At 38.6% G+C, this 14332-nt stretch overlaps 1 protein-coding gene across 9 annotated transcripts in view; it reads left to right on the forward strand.

Annotated features, from left to right (window-relative positions):
- Nucleotides 1-14332, forward strand: part of Rbpj (recombination signal binding protein for immunoglobulin kappa J region) — a 101667-nt gene that overhangs the window by 52404 nt on the left and 34931 nt on the right. For 2 of the 9 annotated variants that reach the window (XM_006503796.4, XM_017320742.2), the window contains exon 1: nucleotides 1044-11390. The exons of the other annotated variants lie outside the window; for them this stretch is intronic. In XM_006503796.4, coding sequence (XP_006503859.1) covers nucleotides 11245-11390 — 146 coding nt within the window. In that variant the 5' untranslated portion in view covers nucleotides 1044-11244. Of the gene's footprint in view, nucleotides 1-1043; nucleotides 11391-14332 lie in introns of those variants that run through there. 9 annotated transcript variants of the gene reach the window in all.

Below are 14332 nucleotides of genomic sequence, written 5' to 3' on the forward strand. Positions count from 1 at the left end.
AAATTTGGAATATATTTGTGCTCTTAAAAATTACTAAGATTCTAAAAACATTGTTGACTTTGATAGTTGAGATAGCCAGAAATTTTCAGTCTACTTGAAAGTCTTTTCTTGATTATGAAAGCAATCCAGTGATGTTTTGAGATAGTACAAAGATGAGTTGTATCTTGGGGAGAGAGGGTAAGGTTTTATTTTTCTGACATAATTAATTGAGCCAGTTCAGAGAGTGAGTAGAGTTAAATTTGTCAAGAAGGGGGAAATTCCAATGTTTTATATGGATTCCAAGGGCTCATTGGTGTCATTTACTGGGTAGGTGGCACTGGCATAAATGGACAGTAGAGGAGTTGTTCAATTAATGCTGGGAGAAGTTGTGGGTCAGTTGACTTAAGAACTGGAGAATTGAAGGTTGATGCAGGAGAGCTAGGTGAAGGTACCCAGGTTATCAGTTCTGTATAGGATTCCAGCTTAAGAGGGAGGTCAGGATTTGACAAACCTACTGGAAGACTAGTAGGTAGTAATTAGACCAAGATCCTGTGGAGAACTAAGCAGAAACAGCTGGGAAGCAGCAGCATTCACGGAGTGAGGAGAAACTGGTACTGACAGCAGGGCAAGGCCTCAACAGTGCAGCAGCATCCAGAAGTGAGCAGAGGACCTGGTCACCGGGTCACACACATACTGACTGCAAAGAGCAGGTGAGAAGCTCACTGCCCATCACATCTAGGCTTCTAAGAACCCAGAACCTGACAAGACAGTTAAGGTAAAATGGTGACAACTATGATTTGTGCAAGTTGAGGATTTGAGTCACAGGAAGTAAACTGTAATGGCTCTGAGTGTGGGAAAAAAGGCCAACCTCAGCAACTTACTGAGACCTTGATTTGGGGGAAAAAATTAAAGACTGTAAATGTAGCTCAGTAGTAGAGAACCTGCTTTGTGTACCCCAAGTTCAATCCCTAACACTGCATTGTGGGAGATTTCAGAACCCCACTTTTTGTGGGGTATGTATGTGTGTTTGGCTTTGTGGTTTTTTTTTTTTTTTTAAGAGACAGTTTCTTAGCTCAGGCTGACCTAGAACATAACTAATTAGCCTATGCATAGCCCAGGCTAGCCTTGAACCTATGAAATCTTCTTATTCACCTTTTGAGTTCCAAGATTACAGGCATTCTTATTTTAATTTTTATCATGTGATCTGTGATTTACTTTAGGGAATGTGTAGTATATATGTTCTTGGTATGTAGCCTTGGTAAGCTTCAGAGATGAGAACCTCTTGTCTCAGCTTCTCTCTTGCTAAGATACAGCAATGTGCCCAGCTCTATCACCTTTAATGGGCTTTAAGGAATGTTTTGATATTCATGGTGGTTGAAGAGTAAAGAATAATGTTTGAAAGAATTTTTTTTAATTAGAAATAAGAGGTGAGTTCTTACTTGTGTAGTATTTTCTGACCTTAGTTGCTTGCTTTAGTAGTTAAATATTTTTGTTCTTTTACAAAGAAAAATATGATTAAAGGGCAGAAATTGAATTTTACTGCCTTAAACAGTCTATATTTTAAATAAATCCATAGCCTATGCTTATGTCAGTATACAATGTTGGGCTGTGATATACACTTAGAACTTCTGTGTCCATTTAAAAATAATCCAGTTGGGCCAGCATGGTAGCACATGCCTTTAGTCCAGTCACTTCTGGAAGTCGAAGACCTTCCTTCCCTGCTCTGACTTTTTAGGTTATTTGCTATCACTCTGTGTCTGCCAGGTAGTATTTATAATGCTTGTGTGTGTGTGTGTGTGTGTGTGTGTGTGTGTGTAATCCTGTTTCTCATTGCTGATCTGTGAACATTACTTTTACCCTAGGCTTTCAGAAGGATAAAGTGTGGTCCATAAAAGGTGGCTTAGGTACTAGAGGCTCCTTGGCTTACTGCAGTCTTGTGTGGAAGGTCTGGGATTCAGTCTCAGTCTGCTCTTGAGAGGCCATTTTTGTAGTTATTTTACTGCCACTCAGATGTCTTCTGGCTGAGTGCTGGAGGTATAGGTATAAATAACCTGAGGTGTGTTTTAATCTCATGGAACTTAAATGTATTTGTATTTATAAATGTATTATAATTTTTTATTCTAAATAAAGTCTAAATAGTATACATATTTTGGAAAAAATATAGTCAGGTAACCTTGTATCTAGCATATTGCCATGTTAATGTCATTATTACTTAAAAACTACTTTCATCATGGGTGTACCATAATTTAAGCAATCCCCCTTTGCTGGCAGGAATTTTCCATGCCTTTTCTACTCGGTAGCAGTGAATGTGGAACACCTTGTCTTCATATTACTATGTGGGGTTTGATGAAATCATAAACATTTCAAGTTTTTGACATCTGATTTTACTTGGATACCTGAAATTTATACTTTAGCAGTAGCTTGTTGTCTTCATAACCTTTGTGCTGTATAATTGTTTTTATAATTATTGTGTGTTATAAATTCAATCGTCAAAACTAAACCAAACAAAATACAGTTGTCCTGTAGTATTTGGTTCCAGGATCTCTCTTAGATGCCAGAATTCATGGAGTCACAAGTTTTTATAGTTACTGGGTATAGTTGTATCTATCTGATCTACATATACTACTACACACTAAAAGTCATCTCTAGCTTACTTACAACAGCTAATGCGGTGTAAAGCTATCAAGTGTGGTCACACTGTATTGTTGTTTTTTTTAAGATTTATTTATTAATTTATTTTATGTTTATGAGTACACTGCAGCTGTACAGATGGTTATGAGCCTTCATGTGGTTGTTGGGAATTGAATTTTAGGATCTCTGCTTGCTCCGGTCAACCCCGCTCACTCAGTCCCTGCTCCCTCTGTCCCAAAGATTTATTTATTATTATACATAAATACACTGTAGCTGTCAGATCTTATTACAGGTGGTTGTGAGCTGGGAATTGAACTCAACCTTTGGAAGAGCAGTCAGTGCTCTTACCTGCTGAGCCATCTTGCTAGCCCCACTGTATTGTTTTAAAAGACAAGTCTGGATATAGTAAATACAGACTAAATATTCCTCATATTTAAAAGATTCTGTTCTTCAAATTATGTGTAGTGTGTACACAGGCATGTGCACATGAGTATAGGTACTTTTAGAGACCAGAGTCTAGATCCCTTGGAACTGAATGCCCTGCCTGTACTGGAAGTTAAGCCCCTGAGCCACATTTCCAGTTCTGTTCTAGAATATCTTTTATCCTGATAGGTTAGTTCTCATGTGCTGACATGGAACCCTCAGATACAGAGGGTCATTTGTAACCAAAATTCAATTGTCAAGAAGGATGCCTTATTTATTGATATAATTTTCTTTTTAAATTGTTGCTGTCCTGATACTTTCATCACAGAATGTCTTCATGTATACAAAGTTGTTCATTATAAATATGTATCAGTACAATTAAGCATAACCTCCAAGATTCCCAATATCCTGAGTTAATTTTTTTATTTTTATTTATTTTTATTTTTATATTTTGGTTTTTGAGACAAGGTTTCTCTGTATTGTCCTAGCTGTCCTGGAACTCACTCTGTAGACCAAGCTGGCCTTGAACTCAGAGATTCACATGCCTCTGCCTCCCAAGGGCTGGGATTAAAGGCATGCACTACCACTGCCCAGCCTGAGTTAATTTTTAAGAATGTAAAAGTGGATATGTCAGCTATATTTTAGAGTCCTAATATCTTTTGGCAACGTGTTTTTCCCCATCCCACCTGGAAGAGTCATTGATAAATATTTTCATTCATGTTGAGGAGATACTTGTGCCTACTGTATTTTAGAGAATGCCACACATGCTCTGCATCATTTAGCTGACATTCATGTGCTCAGAATAAACATGCTATGCCACATTATCACTTGGTATTTATTAGTGCTTGCTGTATTTGAGACATTGTTAAGGAACAGTTTTATGAAAGTAAAATCAAAAGTAGGATGTAAAAACTGGCATGAAGATGTGTTTCTGTATCTCCTGAAAGAAGATGAAGTGAAACATCACGTAGACATTTGCATAGGCTCTTTCATATTTATTAATATTACAATAAAGTTGTTACAACTAAGGGTGAGAATTTTTTTATGAATATTCTTGTTACTGTCTGCTATTTTGGACTTGGCTTTTACAGTGAGTTTTGCCTAAGACATGTTGTTTTTTTGTTAAGTAATTTTTTTTTTTTGAGACAGTCTAACTATGTAGCTCTGGTTAGCCTGGAATTTAGAGATCTGTCTGCTTCTGCCTATGCCTCCCGACTGCTGGGATTAAAGGTGCATCGCCAGGCCTGCCTTGGAGAAGATATTTTAAAATGATCTTTTTATTTTCTTGTTGTAGATTTTTAAACCCTTGATTGCGATAATTCTGTGAGAATTTTTCAGCTGTAGTGAAGACAACATAGAGTGTCTTGGTTTCTTGTTTGTTACCAAACATTGGCATAGTTAATTTTTTTTTTTAATCCTGCCAGTGGTTTTGGAATAAGTAGAGTTTCTGTTCTGATCTTGAATTGCCTAGGTGTTTCCTGGAGTGAATTTGTGAGGTTTTTGCTGATTGATGCATGTGGTCTTCTTTTAGTGTCCTCACTATCAGAGGCTCTGTTTGTCCCCACTTTGTCATCTCTGTAACTTACGAGTATAACGTCACCATTCACATTGATTTTTCTTGCAAGGATAGGATTTGACCATTGGACAAGCTGAGGAAATGTCTCTGCATCTGCCTTTCAAGGTCACTTTTTTGGGAAGGGTGTTCATGTTCACTTTTGATTGGACAGCTACCATTTAGCAAAAGCTACCTGATTTAAACTTTTTCATATTCATTTTTATTATTTTATATGTATAACTGTCTTGCCCATATATTTGTATATGCGTACCATGTGTATACCTGGTGCCTGTGTTGGTTAGAAACAGGCATTAGTTCTCCTGGGACTGGAGTTACAATTGTGAGCTGCCATTTGGGTGCTGGGAGTCAAGCCCAGATCCTCTTGTTGCAAAATCAACAAGTGTTCTTAAACATTGAACCAGCTTTTTAGTCCCCAAGTCAGATAGTTTAAAGCAACGATAAAAGGTCAAGTGTATCACTTCATGAGAAAATTGGATTTCATTAGTAGGCACCAAGCTTCTGACTTAATTAAATATAATTGCTGTCATTCTAGTGGTTTATTAAATATGCATACAGACTCTTGGTATAACATACAAGCTATATGATTTTAAGTATAAAACTGATCAACCTTTACATGAGAAGCAATTATATAATTACATTATATAACCATATCATGACTTGGTTTCTTCTAGTTATTTCTAGGAGAAAATTACTGTATCAATGCTAGGATAGGTTTTATATTTGGGAATTAGATCAATGACTGTCCTATAAGATTCAGCAGCTGTGTGGGTTAACAAATTAAAGATGGCATCCAAGAACACCCAACTGTGTTGACGATGCATTAAGGGATGAAAACACAATACTTATTCTTGGATTAGTTTGATTAAAAATGAGCCCAAGTCTGAATTCTCCATGTGAGTCCTGTATCTTCTCCCTATCTGCAGTGTGTGTTTACTCATCTCTCTGGAATCTTTTTTGCTGTGTCCATGCTTGCCTTGATGTCTAACTGTCCCTGTGTCTATATCCATGTGTCCTCACTGCTGTCCCTCACAAAGGGCTTTGCCTTGAACTTGTTGAACAGTACAGAAAGCATGCATAGAAAAGGGATGAGGAATTCTTTACAGAAATATTGAACAGCTTTATAAGGGCAGAAACTTTTCTGATCCCAGACTGACCAGGAAGCACTTAGAAAAATGAAACATCTATAAACACATTTTAAAGTTACATCTAGAAGTTGCTTACAACATGGATGACCAGTAATTGTTGTTTAAGGTTACTTCCAACGTGTAAGCTGCTTTCAGCAAATGATCACCACAACACACACACAATTCTGGGTTGGGGGCATAGAAGAGTACATAATTTAAGATGAAAGATATGCATTAGCTGAGGTTATCAAAAGTATAGTAAGGTGTCCCCCACCCCCTCTAACTTCTGTTTAGTTCTGGCTGTACTGGAACTCCCTTCGTAGGCCAGGCTGGCCTTGAATTCAGAGATTGCCCTGGCTCTGCCTCCTGAGTGCTGGGATAAAAGGCATGTGCTACCATGTCCAGCTATAGTAATTTTCTCTTAAAGGCAGTTTAAACTTAAACCAGCTGAGTGCACAGCAGTATAGCGGGTACATAGTCTTAAGCGATCTCAAGCAACAGTAATTGACTTTACTTTGATCTGTGAGCCCACCAGTTCATCCTCTGGATCAAGTATTCTTATGAAACTGTATCACTACAGGCAGCTCATCTACATCTCTTTGTGTCCTAGTCTCTTACCTGTCAAAGGAGGGGTCAGGATGTTGTGGGCTGCCATTAAGTGTTTGACATTGTACTGAAAAACACACACCAACTCTACAGTGGGACATTCTGAAATTCTAGCTATAAAATTCAATGTAATTTCTACATGTATTTTCTTTAGGCCAGTCAATTGAGTGCAGATGCTGCCTGTTTTAAAAACAGGGCTCTTCTACAGAATGAGGCAATGAGGAAGTCCAGTAGACCTATACTTTTATTCTTTGTTCTCTGTTGGACTTATATTTTTGCTGGCTTGGCCAGTGGCTTACTCCCCCTTCTCAGTGGAAGAGGAACTGGGTCAGCAGCACTCACCTGGTACCCTGCGTGTAGGATACATTTATTTGCAGGAGCACAGCATTCTTCCAGGAGGGGACACACACGTGCACAGAAGCACCCATACTAGCTTGTTCTGAGCAGGAGTGGGAGGCCCTGGAGGCCACTAACACCGCAAAAATCATTAGTTTGAAAAGATGCTGTGGCTGCAGACAGGAATTTCATTGGACCAGGTCCTTTGGTTCTGTGTTTTTCATTAGTTTGTTTTACCCTGGTTGAGATCTTTCTTATATGTAGTGCATTATCAGCTTTCAATAGAATAACTGCATTGTAATCTGTGTTTTTGCAAAAATACAAATCTTAGTAATGTGTCATCATCTGACACTGGACTTGAAATATTTAGAAACAGGAGTAGATTCACTTTCTCCTTAGCATAGACTTAGCCCAGCTCCATCCTTCACCAGGCCTTCATATGCCCAGAGTCTTAACAGCCTTTCTCATTTACTCTCTTCAGAAACTTGCTTTATGGCCTAGTTTCATTAAAAGTTTCCTGACTGATCATCCTAAAATAACTTAACTTGCTTCATGACAGTAAATGTGTATATTCATTGATAAGTTATCGGTATTGTTTGTTCAATACAAGTTGCAGTATTCTTTTATGAAGTATTTGTTTTGTATTTTAAAAAGGTAGGTCAGAGTGAAGAGAAAGGCCAGATGTCTGCCAGGGTGCTCACAGAGCGACACTGAAGCCATTCTGAGGTGTAGATTTCTCTTTATTTTACATCACCTGACAAAGACCTCTGTGACCAAGTCCCACCTCCATACAAGCCCACTTCTACACAAGCCTGACCTCCGCACAAGCAAGCAAGCAGACAGTTTCTATCCACCCGGCTGCTAGTTCAGTCTGTTCTGATACTTCCTTTCCCAGAAGTAGTAGTGTTAGGACACAGGTTGAGGATACAGCCTCCAAGACTGCTCCTTCCTTCCCCTTCAGACTCCAGGCATACACTCTGGGTTGTTACCTATGCTTATGATAGACAAACTGATCAGCAGAGTTCCCATGATCCTCTCTGAGTACATTAGTGTTAAAGAGTATTTCCCAGGACTCGTGTGGGCAGCACTAAATAGTGCTCATTGGTTGATTATGAAGGGCTTTTATAAAGAATATTGATGACGAAGATGAAGAGATGAATGTGACAATAGGTAGAGGAAGCAGACACAAATTTGTGCTGGGCAATGGTGGCACATGCCTTTAATCCCAGCACTATCCCAGCACTTGGGAGGCAGAGGCAGGCAGATTTCTGCCTGAGTTTGAGACCAGCCTGGTCTACAGAGTGAGTTCCAGCCAGAACTATACAGAGAAACCCTGTCTGGGGGGAGACAAACACAAATTGTAGGACGGGTAGAGAAACATCTATATAAAGCAAGTGCTGCAGTGACTCCTTGCCTTCCTAATTCATAGAAAACACAGTTTTAACACAGCAGTTAACAGTGCACTACACTTAAGTCCTTATTTATTTTTTGTTTTTAAGTTATTAAAATTATAAGACTATCAATTCAAATGGATGCATTATAGTTCTTCAGAACCATTATGGTCTCAAAATGAAAGAATGATACAGATGCACTGTCTAAGGTGTTTTGAGGTGCTTCGAAGTGTTTCAAGCTGTTGACTTACCTTAACATGTTCTTGAAGTACCATGGCATGATTAGAAGGTTTGCTTTTAGAGATCTCTCAGTGACCCAGTGGTCATGGGCATAATCAACACTTAATTCTTTACTTTTTTTATATTTTAAAATACTATAATATTTAGATCACAGGTATGTTTATGGATATTTAGTGTGGTTTTACTGTTAGAATCACAAACTTTAATGACCGACTGTTTTTTCCCCCTTTTTTGACATAAGTTTGTGGAGGACAGGGTAGATGCTCTCCTTAGGTATTTGTAAAAGCTATAATTTCTTTCATCAAATAGTAGTTTAGAGATAATATAACCTTTTTTTTCTAGTTTTTTCTTTCTTTTTTTATTGATTATTTGGGATCTCACATCATGCACTCTGAGCACAGTCTTCTCCCAGGCCTCCCTCCCATGTCCACCCCTTCTCATGTGTAATTCCCCTTCCCCAAAAGAAAAGGGGGGAAAAGGCTGTTTTGTGTTGTCCGTATACTCACTGGAGCATGGTCAAACTCCTAGTGACCATCCTCCCAAGGGAAGGCTAGTCTTTCTCTACCCTGCCAGAACCCATCGACTGGAGACTTGTGTGAATGTGTACGTTGTGGGGTGTGGGGGTGTGGCAATGGTCAGGGGCAGCTCTCCTGCCCAAGCACCATGCTGGGCACATAACTAATCTTAGTTATGTTTTAGTCTATAATTATCCTAAAACTACTATCATAGACTAGTTCTCTACAATGCTGTCATTAAACAGTTTGTAAGTTCTTCATTTAGGGTATTAATGTTGCCAAATTTTGTAGAACAGTATTACCCTTTATGGAAGGGAAAAATTATTTAGAGGAAAATGAATGATTTAAAAAAAATAATATTGTGAGTTCATGAATGTAAGAATGCAGCTAATCATACATATGTTCATAATATGTAGTCTTGTAGTTACTTCTGGTTTCTAGGAGTGGTCAGTACCTACTTACCTACTTTTTCCTTAAGGGTCTTTATGGTTTTTATGTTCATAAAATTTTACTTTCATGATGTAAAATTTATGTCATTATTTTAAATCTTGGAATCTAGTTTTTTTGTGCTGTGGTTGGTTGCTCATGAGTTTATTTTGTATATTGCAGTGAAGGAATTTGGGGGGCAGCACCGAGTTTATTAATGTTTTATCAGATTTAGAATTGTTTGTCTTTTCCAACATGAAGGAAAATGTGTAGACCATTGGAAAGATAAAGGTATAAACCAAGGACCAACAGGTTGAATGGAAACACACTGATGATACAGGCCATGGCTTCATTGGGCTGCATAAGCAGGATCCTCTGGTATGTTAGTTGCTAAGGTACTACGGAAATTTCCTTCTTGGAGCCAGGACAACTGCTTCATATTAAAGTCTAGTTGGTGATGACAGTGATCAAATCATGATCCAAGGTAGTCATCTGGTTATGAGCCAAGGCAGTCATTCATTTGAACCTAACGTTATCACTTATCTACCTTCCAAAAGATGCTCTCCTCCGTGATGCTTTCAAGATGGTACTCATTACCTTGTTTACAAAATAGGTTTCTCTATGAATGAACCTTGCTATTCTAAGTCAAGGTTTTATTTCTAGAAGGCTTGCACTAGGACTCCATTTGTTGTTTTGTTTGAAGTTGCGAGAGGATCTTAGTGCTCTGGCAAAGTTGGCAGTTTTTCTTCCTGGTAGAAAACTGGTGTAAGTACTTTGGTGTCTGTCCTAAGTTTCATATTGAGATTTCCTTGTTATCTTGGCAGGTTATAAAAATAATCTGAAAAACACAAATTTACACATTAAAGTATATATATAGCTATGTTGTATAATTTACATTTCATATTTAAATGATTGCATGCATATGAAGGGTTGGCCAGTAAGAATCAATGGCAGAGAGAGAATTATTAAATGTGAAATCAACACTCAAGGTACAATTTTCTATTCTGTTCTGAATCTTGTGTAGTTTTTCCAGTGACCTTCCTACAGTTAAAAGCCATCATCGATTGGTGTTTCAGTTTGAGCTTTTTCTTGTTTGGCACTGAAGCCACCGGGGACTGGTAAATTGTCTGTGATGCACTTACTTTGCTACGGTAACTTTGATGTTCTCTGAAGTTCTGTGTTTTAAATTGTGAGTTTCAGCCTGTTAGTTAGTTGGCCAAGAAGGTAAGTGGGTTATGACCATTATTGAAAAAATACCGTATGGCAAAAATAAGGAGCCTATTGAATAAAGAAAATGACTTATTCGTGTTTTAAAAATTATATTTCAATTCTTAAAATGTCAATAAAAACTATATACACACCTATGATTTTGTGGTCTTTCATAAGCTTTAGTTAGTTGTATTCTTCCATAGCCACAAAATCCTTATGAGTGGTATTGTTTTTGCATGCTCTTGCTTTGCTGAAAAGAAATGAGCAGAGTATGTTTGTCTGCCTGGGGCTTTTAGTGATCTGTTTGCCATACCCTCCACATTGCCTGTAGGGATCCCCTTACATACATGTGTTGTGTAAGTAAGATATAGGAGCCTGTAGGGAGTAGAAGGGAATGGGAAAACAGTGCAGCGCTGGGTCTTGATGGTGTTAGCCAAGCCTGTTTTATCAGCTACAGCTGTTTGGGGGCTACCCTCATTCCTGTAAGTCACCCTGTGCCCATGCTTTATAAGTAAGCTCAAGAAACTCACTGGTTTGCCAAGCTGGACTTTGGAAGAGTCAAGTTTTGGATGCCATTGGTTCCCTTTCTGGTAGGAAGAGATCTTTGTTAATTATCTCCACAGCTGTTATCTATAGATATTCGAGGACGTGTTGTTAGTAGGGAGTGTTGTATGGTGAAAGCATGTGGATTTGGGGTTTGGAAGCGTTTGATTTCTTTATTACTTTCCTCCTTGACTCCAGACAATGCCGTCGATTTCTGTCTTCAGTAGCATTGCTTAGCTTTCATCATGAAGAGGGTTGATTTCCCCTACTTTGCGAGGTTTACCTACCCATTTTCAGCATCCATGCTGCTGGGAGCCGTGGCATTTACTTCTTCAGAGATGTGTTCCTTTTCTTTGGCGTCACAAATGCACCATAACATCTTGTCTATTTGGTGAGTTTTTTTTTCTTCCTAGCTCACAGCTGAGGACAGAATAGTCTGGCTTAGTGGTGGATTCTGTGACTAGAATTCCCTTATCTCTAAAAGGAGCATATTGAAAGTTAATTAAGGCACTCATTACTAGATATGCTTTCTGTATGCTTTTGTTTATTAAAGAAACATGTCAGAAGGGGCTGGAGAGATGACTCAGTGATTAATAGCACTGGCTGCTCTTTCTGCATTAGATTCCCAGCACCTACATGGCAGTTCACAACTGACTGTAATTCTAGTTTCATGGGATCACATGCCCTCTTGGCTTCTGTGGGCACCAGGCATGCATGCAGGCAACACACTCATAAAACAAACTAAGATTTTTTTTAAAGTTAGAATCATCTCTAAAAATGAGAATTAACTGTTGTTAAAAGTACCTAAAATATTCTTTTTAAGGTAACACAACTTGTGCAGTATTCTGCACAAGTGATGACACTGTCATTAAGCACAGTGTTGACTTTGTGCTGTATTTCATTACTTTTACAAATACTACTATTTTGGATGTTTGTGCAATGTAGGATAGCTCCAGAAAAAGTACTTCATAACTCATCTCAAGTATGAACCTAGTTGAGAAAATGAATTTTGTTGGGTCAGGTCAGTTTCTGGGAGGAAAATGGAGGAATTAGGAAAATTGACCTTTTTGAAAAATTCATTGAAGCCATCTTTCTGTGCACCACAGAACTGCTAGGACATCGTTAGCTCTTACAGGGAGACAGAGGGCTCAAGTGCCTTAACATCTCTGTGTTAATGTGGAGTCTTTAAGAGTTGTGGCTGTAAGCATGCAGCATTGACAGACTGGTTAGGGAGAGCACAGCTGGGAACCCTGGGCAGAAAGACAAGACAGATTCTCTGACAGTGCTTACTTTGACGGCCTTTGTGTTTTGCCTATCACAGTAATGATGACAGGTGAGGATAGCAGTTGACCCACTGAGCTAACGCTATATTAATTTAGCTTTATTAAGATTCCTGTGTTGAAATTTCTGTGGAAAAACCTGTGACTGAGAGTTCTGGCTGGGGTTAGTTGACAGGACAGAGGCAGACAACATCCACGCACGTCCGTAACAAGGTGAGATGGGGAGTGTAGATCCACAGAAAGCATTCTCCTTTCAGATGTTCACTAGCTCCTTCAGGAAGCACGCTTTTAATCCTAGCCTGGTTTCCCAATGGATTCCATATGGACACGTCTTATTCTGTTTGTCTCTGTAGTCCTGTTTCTGGCGAGTGTTTACAAAATGAATACTTTTTTAATATGAAGCTTGAGTTTTTAAGATAAACACATATCTTGTCATGGGATGAATCCATACTCTTAATTGCTTGATGTTTGATTTACAAATAGAACAGCAAAATATTTTTGTTTGTTTTATTTTTGAAACAATCTATGTCGCTGCAAATACATTAGTGAGTCAGATACTAGTGGGTCTAAAGAGGCAGTTCTCAACATGCCTGGGGCTTGAACAACCCTTTCACAGGAGTTACCTAAGACCATCAGAAGACTCCGATATTTACAATTATGATTTATAATAGTAGCAAAATTACTGCTATGAAGTAGCAGTGAAAATAATTTTATGGTTAGGGCCACCACAACATGAAGAGCTGTATAAAAGGGTCACTGCATTAGGAAGGTTGAGAGTCACTGCTCTAAAGGCTAGGAAGGCTTCAGTGTGCTACTGTGCTGACAGCAGCGTGTTCCTTGCTAAGTGCTTTGCACTCATTAGCCATGCTTTACCCGGGCCCAGCATTCCCATTTCACAGGTGTGGAGGCTGAAGCTAGAGACTGACTGAAAAGCACTGGAAAAACGGGCTTTACTGGAGCAGAACTTGAAAGTAGCTCCCTTAATAATTGGAGCCTTTTCTTGAAGTGAAATGAGATTATTTATAGGGAAACTGATTGTGATCTTTTTCACATCCCACAGAAGAAAAGCCGTATCCAACTAAAACATTTCCATATTTGGGATTGACCAGATTTGGTTTGTTGAGAGATGGACAATTGCCCTTTTATAGCTACCGGATTCTCCATCACTCTTGCTTCCTTTGACTCGGTGGTTCTGACACTCCCTAAAACAGTCTTTTTCTCCTCTCTTTTTGTTGCTGCTCTTCTTGGCTCCAGTGTCTCTGACTCCTTCCCTTATCTTTTTGTACTCTCCAGTCCCATCCCACCCCCCAATATTTGCAGTTTAAACAAACAAAAGGCTGCTCTGTATTTTTCCTGTAGAGTAATAATGTGAACATTGACTGAGATCAACCTTTGTGTCTCAGACAAGGCAAGTCAAGCCAGAAGTGAGTAGACTAACAAAAGTCAGTCACAAGGATGCTAGGAAAATACCATAAATTTTAAATCCTAGATTGACCCACCACAAAATACCTCCTTCAGAATAAGGCTTGCTGGCCTCTTGGTACTTCTTTTTACCATGGGCTGTCTTGGTCTGTCATTTGCCACACTCTGTACAAAAAGAGGAAACTGAAAAATTCACCTCCTCTGAGCCCTTATGTCTGGTCTGTTTGAATAGGAAGAACACAAATGGGCTTCTTCAGGTATACCAGAACCAAACCAAGGGAATGTCTTGGTCCATTTTAGATGTTTTGACATTATTTCAGTCAATGTTTAATGTGTCTAGAACAATCTTATAATGCTGTCCATGTGTATGTTTGCCATAATATTTGGCCAGCATAAAAGGATGGCCTAAAATGCCAGTGTATAATAAGTCTGGCTCATTGTGGAAACGGTTTCTAGGTTACTTAAACTTGTTTATAATCTGAATTTGACTAACCTTTAGAGCCATTACCACAGTCTTATTTTTTTTTCTGGCTTATTTAACTATATTCCAGTCTTCATATTTTCTGGTTGAATTACGATAACATTTGATCATTAGAATGTAACTTTCATTTACTCATAAATACTTTATTGA

This window comes from Mus musculus, chromosome 5 (assembly GCF_000001635.26).
Source record: "Mus musculus strain C57BL/6J chromosome 5, GRCm38.p6 C57BL/6J".
NCBI classification, from domain to species: domain Eukaryota; kingdom Metazoa; phylum Chordata; class Mammalia; order Rodentia; family Muridae; genus Mus; species Mus musculus.